Genomic DNA, 15,084 nt, shown 5'->3' with positions numbered 1-15,084 from the left:
GCCTCCCAAGTAGCTAGGACTATAGGCACATGCCACCACGCCTGGCTAATTTTTTGTAGAGACAGGGTCTTGTGATATTGCCCAGGCTGTGTTCTTCTTTTTCAGAGTTTTTCTGACTATTCAAGGTCCCTTGCATTTTAATTAACAATTTTTTGTTATAAGTAAATATAAATAAAAAAGTCTAAACTGTCTGTGCTTATACAACTACAAAACTGAAACAAATTTACAAATTAAATATAAGCACATCTACAAAACTAATAACATTCAGATTAACATAATTTAATATGATAGCTGATGCTGTTTCTTTGAAATGGGATTACATCTTTTAGGTGAATATGGAGTTAATTATGGGTTTGCTGGGTTTGATGTGCCTATACTGTTGTATGTTGGGTGACAATGTACTTTTTTTTTTTAACCATGTTTTCTATTTGAACCATTAGAAGCTTCCCTTTAGATAGCATATTGTGACATCATTTATCTTCATATGGTGCAGATGCATGATTCATATTTTTTCCCAATATTTTATTATGAAAATGTCCAAACAACGTTTAAAATATTTTATAGTGAACATCATGTGTACCCACAGCCTAGATTCTATCTGCGTTTTACTCTACTGCTTTATGATTTATGTTGTAAGCATTTCTCTCATCTCATTAGCCCACTAAATACAAACTTGGAAGTTGAATATTTTTTAGTAGTATTCATCATTGAATACGAGCAAAACTATTCCCGTACAAAGTTTTTGGATTATCATCAAAATGGAAATACACAAATAATTCTTACAGTGAATTCATGGACAGAAGAAACTGATATAATTCAGTGCCCTATTTCGAGATTAGATTTTCATAAACTCAGAAAGGATGACCTACATTAGCCCAGCTGGTACCCTCTGGGGCGGTACAAGTTTCTGTTATGTGCCTAGGATCTTAGTTTGGCATATTTATGTAGAATGAGATAGAAATAACTGTAAGGAGAGAAAAGAGTTACTTCTCTGTTTGCTGCTTCTGTGAGCATTTACTTAAATCTGTTGTGTGATTTAAAAAGCTTTCATTCAGTTCTTTTCCTCTTTTTTTCCTCCTAAAGTTGTTCTGGAAATTATTTAATTCAATTCAGTTGAGTTCAGTTCACTTCAAGTCAAACCTTTATTGAAGGCCTGTTTGGACCAAATATTGGGCTAGACTGCTGGCTGTCATCAGGAGAAAGGGAATGATTTTGTTCCCCAGGGGACATTTGGCTATATATATATATATGTATATACATGTTTGACTGTCATGACTGTGGGGATGTATGTCAGAGGGTCCTGAAGACCACTTCTAGTTACTATGATTTGCCAGGAGGGCTCCATGACTCAGCATATAATTGAACTAATGTCTGTGACTTATTACAGCAAAAGGATACACAGCACAGTCAGAGAGTTAGAAGGCACGTGGGGTGAATCTGGCGGAAACCAGGCACAAGCTTCCAAGCACACTCTTCCAGTGGAGTGCACAGGATGTGCTCAGTTCCCTCAGCAGCAAGCGGTGACAACACTTGTGAAATGCTGTCAACCAAGGGAGCTCGTCAGAGACTTAGCACCCAGGGCCTTTCTTAGGAGCTGATTGCATAGGCTGTCTGTGCCTGGCACGTGCCAAACTTCCAGACTCCCAGAAGCAAAGCATGTGTTCAGCATAAACCACATGTGTTTGTGCAGTTTGAACACAGGGAGCCACTCTTATCGTTTCCAGGGATGATGGGAACCCTCTCCAAATCCAAGTTTCAAGATGACAGCCAAAAACCAAACTTATAAGCAAGCCTTTCTAAGGAGAACACTCAGGCCTGCTATGTTAATTCTTTTCTGCATAGGACAGGGCAACCCCCAACAACAAGAAGTACTGAGTCCAAATGTCAGCAGCGCTGGGGTTGAGAAACCCTGGGTGAGGCAGAGAGTGACATGTGAGGACTGGTCTGCTAGGACTGCTCAGCTGCCTGTGGGCCTCTGTCTTAAGTGCACTTTTCTTGAGACCACTTGAACCAAACTGTCTCTTTATTGTTTAATCCCTCTCATATAATCTAGCTCTCTTATATTGCTTTAGGACTCTTGATCCCTTTCAGATTTAATCCAGGGAAGAAAACTGAAAATAAAAGCTTTAGTGAAAATAAAACAAAGGAGAAAAACCACTCCAAACAGTAAAACTCATTTTCAAATAATTAGTTTCAGAGATTTAGATACATCGATATATAATTAGTTTCAGAGATTATATATTGGTGGTATTTTCCTAGTAATTTAGTGTCTCCAATTTTTATGTATAACTCAGCCGGAATTAATATCTTTAACTGGATCCTTTGAAAAGGTGTTCGTTAGTTTCTAAAGTTCTGTGGTTCAATAACCCGACAGGAGTGTCTATTTTATCTTCAGGGTAGCACCGAAAGGTCAGTCTGCACTGAGCATGAACCTCCCTCTGCTGGCCGATTTCTGCAAATTGGTTTGGGCCGGTGCTGTCCATTTCGGTGCCAGCTTGCAGTCTGGCCATGCACTTGTGGTGTTAGCTTTTATATGAGAACATCTCCCACCACCACCCCTCCCTGCCCCCGAAAACCCAGACAAAAAATAAAAAATAAAAAAGTGAAGACAGGTTCAGACTCATCGTCCTGCCAGGGACTTGGGAGAAGGCAGGGTGGGCCACCTCATGGCAGTGTTTTGGGTTTGTTGGTCCTTGTGAGAGTTGCTGTTTAAGGGAATTCCCACATCTCTTGCGGGCTATACAGAATAGCGAGAGCTTTGCTTTTATTTTTGTTTTAAATCTCTGTCAGTATTTGTTCAATGGAAAGCGGATGATTGTTGCTATTGATAGCTGCTTCTCACAGCTGTTTTGGCCTCAGCTGGAATTCTTGTCATTTTCCTTCTAAAAGGAACTAAATTGGGAGTTTACAACTGTTACTATTGAGGGAGACTTCAAGTTCTCAGCATGGTTTTGCTTAAACTTAGATATCAGTGCTGCTAGGAGACATGAAAGCCATAGATAGTCATTTTAGCCTTTAAAAGGAAAACAAATCCACCTTAAAATGTAGTTGGCTTAAAACTAAAATGGGCATACTCCTTCAACCATCTGCCCTGTCAGGGACAGCCAGCATGCAAGCAGGGGACACATTTTTAGACTCGTTCACATCTACACATTTATGTTGACAATGGAGTAGCAGTAGAGTGGGGATCCAGTGATCCTGGTAACTGAATGTCTAAAATAGAACTTTATTTCTTATCAGTGAAAGTTAACCCAGAGTCTTTCTTCAGAGTTTCTTTCAGCACCACACATCAACATCTGTATTTATTTCTATATCTGTACAGACAGATTGTCTATCTATTGTATTGAAAACCATGCATTCATCTCAGTATCTCCAGTTCCATCCGACACTGCAGGGGCATTCTGGTTTTCTCTCTTTCCATATTTGTAACTCCCTTCTCTGACTCCTAGAAATCTGCCTCCCATTATCCTCAATATCTTTACTTATTTGATCAACTCTCTTATATTAATCAAACTTCTGTTGCCCCCCTGCCCCCACACTGCACAGAGGCCTTCCCTACCCCTCCTCATCCCTGCTTAGACTCTGACCCCCCACGTTGTGCTGTTCTGCACCCTCCCGGCACAGATGCCTTCCTCACACTTCTTGGGTTCTAGCGCTGGAGTGATGCTATCATTACCACCATTCTCCCCACAATTTGGGCACCCTTCTCAGCCTGCCCAGGCTCTAACACTCTGTTCTGAGCTGCCCAGATGCCCTCCTAACCTCACTTGGTCTCCAGCATCCCCATAACCCTTACCCCAGCACAGAAGCCTTCTTTTCCCTTCTGGGGCTCTGACATCCTGCGCCAGGCTACCTTACTACTCTTCTCTTAAGCAGAAGCTCCCAGCCCACTAGGACTTGAACATTCCACATGCGCCTTCTTCCCCACCTGACCATGCAGAAATGCCCTCTGGGACTCCAACACTCTATGCCCTTCTGCCTGGACATCCTCTTCACCCCTCTTGGATGCCCACCTGTTTATTCTTTTTCTGGAGAGGGTAGAACACTAGTTTTGTGCTCTCAGCTGTACTTAAAGAGAAAGGCTCCAGAAACATCCATGAGATCCTTCAAAGAACCAGGGTCTTATGGTTTGGAAAGACCTTTAAAGACCATTTAGCTCTTAACTTGAAGTATGAGTTTTCAGTAACTTTTTCCTGAAAAAGTTTCTGGTTTATATTGAAAAATCACCAACTCACAAGACAGTCCATTTCATTTTTGAATAGCTTTAATTATTGAGGAAGTTTCCCTGCTTGTCTTGTGGGTTTGACTATAAATTTTCCTCTAGTTTAAACAGGTAAGTTGATTATAGAAATAATTTGAGCAAAAATGGTGTTTACTTTGAGATGAACTGAGTGTGCTCCCTGTATGTGATCTCACCGTCACTAAGTCATCCTCTGAAAATTAATACTTTTACAAAAGAAAAATGACTGAGGCTCAGGGCTGGGAGTAGAACTCAAAAGCCTGTTTCAATGTCTACAAAGAATACTTTTGGCTGTAAATATTCAACATATTGCTTAATAAATTGTAATTTAGGAGGAAATGGGCCAGGAAAAAGGAACCAATCTGTACAGCTGATCCAAACCATCTCCCTGCTGAGTTGCTGCTGTATATCTTTCTTATCTCACTTACCCTCACCCTGGCCTGTGACTCTCGCCTACCTCGTGGAACGGCTCCATTAAGTAGAAGTTTCTGCAGTAAGTACATGGTCTACATTTGTGCTATCAGGCAGCCCCCAGCCACATAGGATGGCTATTGAGCACTGGCAGTGGGCCTAGTGTGACTGACAAACTGAACTTTTAATTTTATTTTTTTTTAATTAGTTTAATTTAAATGGCCTCAGGTAGCTAGTCGCTATTAGACAGTGAAGTTCTAGGGAGTCTGCTGGTTCCTTTTTTTCTTAATTGTGATGTGGGAAGTGCCTTTTGCTCTTAGTTCGGCCAAAAAAAGAATTGATTCTGAGTATGTAAAAGCAGTCTGGCTGTGGTATAGGTTGCTCTTTTCTCTGGGTTTATTTACTAGTCTGGCTGGCTAGGCCAGCCTAGTGTTCACCTAGCCTAGTGTTCACCTTCACTCATTGCTCTATGTGATTTGGACCTGAAGCTTAATCCTCTGTAAAAGAAGATGACCTTCTCAGTTAGAGTATAATTATTGAGTGAGATGCTCCCCAGCTAGAACTTCCAAACAAGTCTGAGTAACTAAGTGAAAGTAACAATTACCATTCTCTCTTCAAAGCCAAAAACAAACAAATAAAAAAATGGATGGGTTCACAAACTCTAGGTTGCGTGGTGGCGTTGCCTGTGAGAGATATGTAGTCCTAGTACTTTCCCTGGGCTGTACCAGTTTGAGCTGGATTTCACTGCGTGTTGCTTCTAGGCCTGATGAGTGTTTCATTTCTTCCTGGAACATGCTTTCTGTGATTCTTCTCTTTGACACTGATTCCTTGTGATCCCCTGGCCTAAACAGATTGAGTATCCCTTATCCAAAATGCTCGGGACCAGAAGTGTTTTGGATTCCTGATTTTTTCAGATTTTGGAGCATTCGCATTATACTCTTGGTTGAGCATTCCAAATCCAGAAATCTAAACTGTTTCAATGAGTGTTTCTTTTGAGCATCATGTTGGCATCCAGAAAGTTTTGGATTTTGGAGCATTTTGGATTTCAGATTTACAGACTTGATATACTCAACCCATATAGCTTTTATGTTCTGCACTCTGTCTGTCTTGTGGGAGTCTTGTCTTCCAGGAAGGAATTACTTCCCATCTGGTCTCCCCAAAATCGTCCCCTTGACTTCAGGCTTACTACCTTTGTGTTCCCATTTCTGTCTGTTGTGAAGATCTGCATGGCACTAGACCCTTGGAGATCTTTCTTTCTCTGTTTTCTTTTATACATCCTTGCCATCCAGATGTTAAGACTGGAGATTCCAGGCTTTAATGAAGATCGTTTTTTCTACTTCTTGTTTTCTTTTTTTTTTTTTTTTTTTTTATTTTTTATTTTTTATTTTTTATTATACTTTAAGTTCTAGGGTACATGTGCATAACGTTTATATCATGTATAACTCCCCAAAGCAATCCCTCCCTCCTCCCCCCTCCCCATGATAGGCCCCAGTGTGTGATGTTCCCCTTCCCGAGTCCAAGTGATCTCATTGTTCAGTTCCCACCTATGAGTGAGAACATGCGGTGTTTGGTTTTCTCTTCTTGTGATAGTTTGCTAAGAATGATGGCTTCCAGCTGCATCCATGTCCCTACAAAGGACGCAAACTCATCCTTTTTGATGGCTGCATAGTATTCCATGGTGTATATGTGCCACATTTTCTTAATCCAGTCTGTCACAGATGGACATTTGGGTTGATTCCAAGTCTTTGCTATTGTGAATAGTGCCGCAATAAACATACGTGTGCATGTGTCTTTGTAGTAGAGTATTTATAATCCTTTGGGTATATACCCAGCAGTGGGATGGCTGGGTCATATGGTACATCTAGTTCTAGATCCTTGAGGAATCGCCATACAGTTTTCCATAATGGTTGAACTAGTTTACAATCCCACCAACAGTGTAAAAGTGTTCCTATTTCTCCACATCCTCTCCAACATCTATTGTTTCCTGACTTCTTAATGATTGCCATTCTAACTGGTGTGAGATGGTATCTCATTGTGGTTTTGATTTGCATTTCTCTGATGGCGAGTGATGACGAGCATTTTTTCATGTGTCTGTTGGCTGTATGGATGTCTTCTTTTGAGAAATGTCTGTTCATATCCTTTCCCCACTTTTTGATGGGGTTGTTTGTTTTTTCTTGTATATTTGTTTGAGTTCTTTGTAGATTCTGGATATTAGCCCTTTGTCAGATGAGTAGGTTGCAAAAATTTTCTCCCATTCTGTAGGTTGCCTGTTCACTCTGATGGTAGTTTCTTTTGCTGTGCAAAAGCTCTTTAGTTTAATGAGATCCCATTTGTCAATTTTGGCTTTTGCTGCCGTTGCTTTTGGTGTTTTAGACATGAAGTCCTTGCCCATGCCTATGTCCTGAATGGTACTACCTAGATTTTCTTCTAGGGTTTTTATGGTATTAGGTCTAACATTTAAGTCTCTAATCCATCTTGAATTAATTTTCGTATAAGGGGTAAGGAAAGGATCCAGTTTCAGCTTTCTACTTGTGGCTAGCCAATTTTCCCAGCACCATTTATTAAATAGGGAATCCTTTCCCCATTTCTTGTTTTTGTCAGGTTTGTCAAAGATCAGATGGCTGTAGATGTGTGGTATTATTTCTGAGGACTCTGTTCTGTTCCACTGGTCTATTTCTCTGTTGTGGTACCAGTACCATGCTGTTTTGGTTACTGTAGCCTTGTAGTATAGTTTGAAGTCAGGTAGCGTGACGCCTCCAGCTTTGTCCTTTTGACCTAGGATTGTCTTGGCAATGCGGGCTCTTTTTTGGTTCCATATGAACTTTAAAGCCGTTTTTTCCAATTCTGTGAAGAAACTCATTGGTAGCTTGATGGGGATGGCATTGAATCTATAAATAACCTTGGGCAGTATGGCCATTTTCACGATATTGATTCTTCCTATCCATGAGCATGGTATGTTCTTCCATTTGTTTGTGTCCTCTTTGATTTCACTGCCAATTCGGTCTCCCTCCCATTTATGTGGCCTTGATGATGAGGACTTTCCCTGGAGCCTCTCCATTGCACAGGGATGCTGTTCGACAGCCAGGAGGAGCCCTTTCCAGAGTCCTTCAGTTGCATGCCTGTGCTTCCCATCGAGCTTCCCTCTTCCCCCATTTGAAGAATGCAGCCAGCTTCCAGTGCCTTTTAGATCTGGGACTCAGATGTAACTAAGACAACACTTTGATGTTCCTTCCAAATAATCAGTTAGTTTCTCTCTTTCTACATACACACACACATACACACACACATACACTTATTTATAGCATGCGCTGTCAGCTTAGCATATTATAAGCATTTCCTCACAATATCAACAACTGTTCCCAAATAAGATTTGTTACAATTGCATAATATTTCAGTGTGTGAATGAATCATATCTTACCTTCTCACAATATATAATATGTTAAATATTTACTAATACTATAGAAGATAATTTTGAAAAAATCGGTGGATGTCAAGACTGGTAAGGAAACACTTAGTGCCATAAGTTTAATATCAAAGTTTGTCTTACCTTGACTAACATACCAGCTGCAATTTTCCAATCACCTGTTTTTTCCCTTGTAGTCCACGGCGATACTTCCTCATATCGTCTCAGGTGGGTCTCCATCCCGAGTACAGAGAAGACCTAGAAGCCCTCCAGGTCAAACACGGAGAGTCAGTGTTAGTACTTGATAAATGCACCAACCTCTCAGAGGGTGTCCTTTCTATCCGTAAGCGCTGCCACAAGCACCAGGTCTTCGATTACCCACAAGTGCTACAGGTGAGTGTCATTCATTACCTCTCACAAGGCTCGGTAGCAGTTGCTTCCATGGGTTAAAATTGAGCCCAACAATCCTGAGTTGTTTTCCACATGCCACTAGAATTACCCAAGGGGAAAAAAACGTAGCATTGCTCTTTACTGGACATGTAGACCTTCAGGTACTTGGATGTCTGGTGTCTTGTGTTCGTGCAAAGCTGCTTGGCCTATGAGAGTTCATACTCCTTTCAGATATTCATTATACTTCAAAAACACAAATCTCATAGATTCACAGAGAAGCCACATGGACAAATCAGGCAAATGTATCTTGCTTTTACCCCTGTATTCATAAGGCAGTCCAGAGAAATTTTCTTCTTTGAGGTGGCAACTTGCATCCCTTGACCATACTGGCCTACAGAGCCACAGTGAACTTTCCCTGGAGTGAAGGGGTTTGGGGGTTGTTTTTATAGTTTTGGTATTTGGTGTTCTTGCCACCTTTAGCATGTCCTGTCAGTAGCATGTCCTTTATTTACATAATGGGAATGGCTGTACTTCTATAACCACAGGGAAAGCAGTCCCTTTGGGGATGTTTTATATGTAGGGTATTTGACATTCCAATGGTATGGGGGCTAGGAAATGAGAAATTGAGCTTTGTTTACTTAAATATTTAAAATGGACACAGGTTAGTTAAAGAAGAAACATAAAGGAGCTGGTGTGAATTTTTTTTTTTTTAATCTCCAGAGAGTTGCCCATGCTGGGATTGTAAAAATACATTCAAAAAGTGCTGCACTCCCTCTGGAATGTCTGGCTGGTAACAGTGGTGATGAGGGCAGGAGTATTTATAGTAACCTTTGTCTAGACAGGAAAAATGGTTATCAGCACATGTGTCCACATCTGGATGCTGACTCTTGAGGTCAGGGGAGCTTTCCACCTGCACCTCCGGGCACCATGATGACTTCTCTTCCTCTCCTCTTGCTGCTTTTCTCATTTATCCCCAGAGGTGTTCGGAATATTGAATTCCTTTATTTCTTTTACTGAACTTTCCTTTTCTCTAACTTTAAAGATTAGTGTTTTTTTTAAATTGTTGTTGTTTTTGTTTTGTTTTGTTTTTTAATCTTTTCCCCTCCTTAAGAGGCAAAAACTGGGAGAAACAGAATGTTAGATAGTTAGGGTCTCTATATTTTGGTTTACCTATTGCAACTGTTTTTTCTGTGGTACATCTCTCCTTTTCCCAAGTATTCCCCACATGGAGGGGGTTTGAGGGAGTAAATGAGGAAGACATTTTTCATTAGATTTTTTTTTTTTAATAGAACATATCAGTCTTAATATCTTTCCAGAGGCATTGAATTCATGAAATGAATATCTTCTATATAAAAAGCACACTGTTAGATGCTATGTGGGGTAGAAAGATGAAAAGAGATTTGATACCTTCCCTATAGGGGGTCTTCTAGAGAGCCTGAAATTCCCAGACAAAATATTTCCATTATAAGGTAGGCCGAGGTAAGTACTGTAAAAGATGTCAGACAGTGTGCTGTGGTGTGTTTACATAGTACACTAGGGCCTAAAGAGACCCATTTGCGGAAAGTCACATTGTTAACTGTCTAGAGGAAGACTTTGACATTGACTTTGAACATTTGCAGAAGGCCAACAGTGGTGGCATTGAAGAGTAGAAATATTAATACAAAACAGTGCAGCTATTTAAACTTTTCAAGTTTTACAGGTGTGAGCTGTTGTCTTTTGGCATTTTTGTGTCAAGATGCCTCAGTATTGCTTGGCGCCAACCGTTGTAGAAACTTTGTGGTCTATAGGGATCAAAGTTAGTGGATCAGCAAAACTAGTTTGTAATCTCCTACCTCTTTGTGTTCCTGCAGGAGGCTACTTTCTGTGTGGTCCTTCGTGGAGCTCGGCTGGGCCAGGCGATATTGAGCGATGTGTTACAAGCTGGCTGTGTCCCAGTTGTCATGGCAGACTCCTATATTTTGCCTTTCTCTGAAGTTCTTGACTGGAAGAGGTGGGTAGTACCTTCTGGTAAACTCTACACTAGTGGTTCTGCGTATATTATAAATAAAATCCCCTCAGGTCATTGTAATGTATACCCTGGTTCAAGAACTACTACAGATAGTTTTTCTCTGTTTTCCATCAAGAGAGTTAGTACATTGGCCTAGAGCAGTTCACAAACTGAGGCCAGTTTGCAGGCTGGCTGTTTTTGTAAGTCAAGTTTCATTGAAACACAGCCCTGTCCCTTCCTTTATGTATAGTCTGGCTGTTGTTGTGTCACATTGGTGGAGTTGAGTAATTGCAACAGAAATTGGATGACATGCAGGGCTTAAAATATCACTATCTGGCCTTTTATCACAGGGGTCCCCAAATCCCGGACTGTGGCCTGTTTGGAGCCGGGCTGCACAGTAGGAGGTGACCAGCGGGCCACTGAGCATTACCACCTGAGCTTTGCCTCCTGTCAGATAAGTGGTGGCATTAAATTACCACAGGAGCGTGGACCGTGCTGTGAACTGTGCATACAAGGGATCTAGGTTGTGCTCTCCTTATGAGAATTCGATTAATGCCTGATGATCGGTGTGGAACAGTTTCATCCCCAAACGATTCCCTGCCAAACCCAGTCCGTGGAAAAATTGTCTTCCACAAAACCGGTCCCTGGTGCCGAAAAGGTTGGGGACTGTTGCTTTTCAGAAAATGGTTACCAACTGCTAGCCTAGACCAGTGTTCAACTCTGACTGCAGAGTAGACTCACCTGGAGAGCTTAAAAAAAAAAAGCCTTGCCTAATTCTTGGGTATTCTGAATGTTAAAGCTCCCAGGTAATTCTGATTTGTAGTCAGAGTTGAGAACCACTGGTCTACAGTCTCTATCGATTTTGCATCATGTTGTAGCTGGTGGTGGAGGGCCTCCATGTAGATGAAAGCTTAGGGACATTCCCAGTGTACAGATGGGTACGTTCCATTCTACTGGGTATTTGCCATTTATATTGCAATGAACAGAATAGCCCTCTATTCTCATGCTTCATTTTCCCAAGATTTTGCAGGTTGAAGGTTGTTGAAAATTAATTCCATTCATATCTATCTCTCAGTCTTTTTCTTGCCTCAAATGTTTACTGGTTTTTTCCTCTCCCAACTTTTTTGATATTTCTGTCCAAATCTGATCACTACAGTATTTGAACAACTTGAGTAGCTCTAGTTCATTCATTCATTCATTCATTCATCTCACATTGATTGGAAAGTCTCTTGTGAGTAACTTAGAGTCTCTGTTTCTAAGAAGACTAGAATCTAGTGAGAGAAGATAAACCGGTGATAATGTTTTGTGGTAAATGTCAGAGCAACTGTATGCACAGGGGACCATGGAAACCTAAAAGAGAGGAGAGAGCCTAACTCAACTTGAAAGAGGAGAGCAAGTAGTTATTCTTCATGTCTTAGAGAAGAGATGAGCCACTTCCAGCATTTATCTCCCAATGAGAGCATTCGTTAAGTACCTTTTATTTACTAAGTACTGTCTTTTTTTTTTTTTTTTTTTTTTTTGAGACGGAGTCTCGCTCTGTCGCCCAGGCTGGAGTGCAGTGGCCGGATCTCAGCTCACTGCAAGCTCCGCCTCCCGGGTTTACGCCATTCTCTTGCCTCAGTCTCCCAAGTAGCTGGGACTACAGGCGCCCGCCATCTCGCCCGGCTAATTTTTTTGTATTTTTTTTTTTTAGTAGAGACGGGGTTTCACCGTGTTAGCCAGGATGGTCTTGATCTCCTGACCTCGTGATCCGCCCGTCTCGGCCTCCCAAAGTGCTGGGATTACAGGCTTGAGCCACCGCGCCCGGCCTAGTACTGTCTTAAGTATAGGGAGACAAAAACAATCAAGGCCAAAACTTTTCTCAGGGACACTCATGGTATAGTGGTGGAAGACAGAGGAGTAAATCAGCAGTTACCAAATCCTGTGATGAGACAGCTGTGACCAGATGGGATGCCAGGAGGAGGGGGAGACACACACCGTCATTGGCCGTGGCATTGGTGAGGGCTTCACAGAGGTGGTAACTCTAAGCTGAGTCTGAAAGGATATTTCTATGAGAATCTAGATCTGCTTGGGTAGTGCTAATTATGGATTGAAAGTCAGAAGGCCTGGGTTGAGATAACCAGCTCTCTTACTGGCTGACTTTTTGATCTTAGCAAATGACTTAATCTTCTTTGAGTCTCGGTTCTCCCATCTGTATAGTAGAAATCATTTACTTACTTAACAAATGTTTATCAAGTGCTCACTGTGTGCAAGGCAGTAATATACCAGGTGCTGAGGATACGCTGGTGAGTGGAGCCCGGCACACTTTCTGTCCTAATGGAGTGGCCGAGTTTGTAGAATTGAGGGTTAGAGTTCAATCATTAATTTATACAAATGTAATTACAAACTCTGCTAAATGTAATGAAGGAAAAGTGATTGTCGAGTCCTCTCTTTCTCTTACCCACCACATCTAATCTGTTAGCAAACCCTGTGGGCTGTACCCTGTCATCCCCGTCATCAAGTCTTCCCTCATCTGCATCTGTTGCCTGGTTTTTGCAGTGTTCCCCAGCTGTTCTGTCTGCTCCTGTTCTTGCTTTCCTGTAGTTTATTCTAACACTTTAGATGGAATTATCCTGTTAGAACATGATTAGGTTATATCATGCTTTTGCCCAAAACCCTCTCATGGCTTCCCATCTCAGAAAAAAAGCACAAGTCTTTCAGTGGCCTACAAGGTCCTATAGTCTTTGCTGTGACTCTGTCTGTTCCATTTCTTCTTTCCTGGTATTATTCTCTGCCTTATTTACTCTGCTCCAGCCACAATAGCCTCCTTGCTGTTCCTGGAACTTGGCCACCATGGTGCTTCTTCAGGGCTGTTTGCTTGTTAGACTTTTTGCCTGGAATGCTGTTCCCCAGGCATTCTCCTGGCCTGCTTACTCTCTCGCCTTCCTTGTCTGATTAATTCACTGTTGGGTTAGCACATAATAGGGCTTCCATAAATAAACACCAGATAAATGAATAGATTTGCATGGATAGCTAAAGGACAAAAGTATTTGTTAATTTATAAAGGGAATAAAGAGTAGTGTACTTGGTGGGTGGGATTTCACATGCAAAGACCCTATGGTAGGGCAGAGCATGGTGTGTTCAAGTGACTGAAAGAATACTAGTGTGGCTAGAGCACACTAGTGGAGTGGAGGCAGGATGAAAGATTAATGGAGTAGGGAGTGGGAGGTTAAAAAATGAAGGTGTAAGAGAACTCCTTTGAGAACTTCAGCCAATGAGGAAGGGAGGGGAAAGAGAATACTTACCGGAAGGGATGTGGGGCTGAAGGAGGTTTGGGGTGTTGTTTCTGCTTGTGAGAATGAAACAAGACTGTGTGTAGAAATGCTTTCTGTGAAGGGCTGTGTGTATGTAAACTGTTTTGCTGTTGTCTCCAGAGCATCTGTGGTTGTACCAGAAGAAAAGATGCCAGATGTGTACAGTATTTTGCAGAGCATCCCCCAAAGACAGATTGAAGAAATGCAGAGACAGGTAAGAGGCCAAGTTCAAGCAGCCCTCTTGGGGATGTGACATGGGTGGTACTGAAATGGTGGCCTTGACTGTTTGGATACAGAGGGACAGGAGCTGAATGTCTGAGTGGGGTTTACTTCCTCCACTAGATCAACTAACCAAACTTAAACAATAGGAAATTAGTGTTAGGCAAGTTGCATCAAATAAGGTTTGAAATAATAACTCTCAGAACTCTGCAGAGGTAAGCCTACTGCAATTTTAGGGTCTTACCATAAGAGATGCAAAGCTGAAGCTCTTTGGAGGGTTTGTAGTCACAGCAGGTGATGGTCATGTGACTAAGACAGCCACGGAAGCCCGACCATTTCAGGTTAATACTTCTGTATAGCTCTTGATATGATACTATTGCTGCACAAACTAGCCAGGTTCCCAGTTCAGTCAATCTTTGTAATTAGGGAATTCTCCCCTCTCTTCTGGAACATTTGCCATTTTCCTGCCTCTCTTTCCAAATTTCTCTTCTGCCTTCTGATGCCCCATTGCCTGGGCTGCTCTCTGACTGTCTCATACTCCACTTTGTGTCCCGCTGAGTCCTGCTTCCCTTTCTTTCTTCTGAAGGACATTTAATTGGCTTTAAATATTGAGCAAGGTGAAAAAGTTAAGAAGACTGTCCCAGAAAATTTTTTTTTGTTTTTGAGACAGAGTCTCACTCTGTCGCCCAAGCTGGAGTGCAGTGGCTGGATCTCAGCTCACTGCAAGCTCCGCCTCCCGGGTTTACGCCATTCTCCTGCCTCAGCCTCCTGAGTAGCTGGGACTACAGGTGCCCGCCACCTCGCCCCGCTAGTTTTTTTTTTTTTTTTTTTTGTATTTTTTAGTAGAGACGGTTTCACCGTGTTAGCCAGGATGGTCTCGATCTCCTGACCTCGTGATCCGCCCATCTCGGCCTTCCAAAGTGCTGGGATTACAGGCTTGAGCCACCGTGCCCTGCCCAGAAATTTTTAATGGACTTTTAAAAAGGTTTAATCTTCGTCAAAATCACCTGTGTGGGAGAAGAGCAGGAAAAGAGGCTTGGCAGATTCTCAGCAATAAGTGCGTAGCTGCTCCATGCAACCCCCTGCTGTTAGTTCGGCTCCCTCACCCTCAGGCAGAGAGCCTGCATTTGGCCTTGTCCCA

The 15,084-nt window shown here is 41.9% G+C and overlaps 1 protein-coding gene across 4 annotated transcripts in view; it reads left to right on the top strand.

Moving 5' to 3' along the window:
* EXT2 (exostosin glycosyltransferase 2) overlaps positions 1 to 15,084 on the top strand; it is a 200,218-nt gene that overhangs the window by 23,154 nt on the left and 161,980 nt on the right. For all 4 annotated transcript variants that reach the window (XM_033207210.1, XM_033207209.1, XM_033207211.1 and 1 more), the window contains 3 exons: positions 8,252 to 8,447; positions 10,295 to 10,434; positions 13,845 to 13,938. In XM_033207210.1, the coding sequence (XP_033063101.1) occupies positions 8,252 to 8,447; positions 10,295 to 10,434; positions 13,845 to 13,938 (430 nt within the window). The remainder of the gene's footprint in view (positions 1 to 8,251; positions 8,448 to 10,294; positions 10,435 to 13,844; positions 13,939 to 15,084) is intronic.

Source organism: Trachypithecus francoisi, unplaced genomic scaffold (assembly GCF_009764315.1).
Source record: "Trachypithecus francoisi isolate TF-2019V2 unplaced genomic scaffold, Tfra_2.0 Lachesis_group8, whole genome shotgun sequence".
In the NCBI taxonomy this organism is placed as follows: Eukaryota; Metazoa; Chordata; class Mammalia; order Primates; family Cercopithecidae; genus Trachypithecus; species Trachypithecus francoisi.
This window is presented reverse-complemented; position numbering and strand designations above follow the sequence as displayed.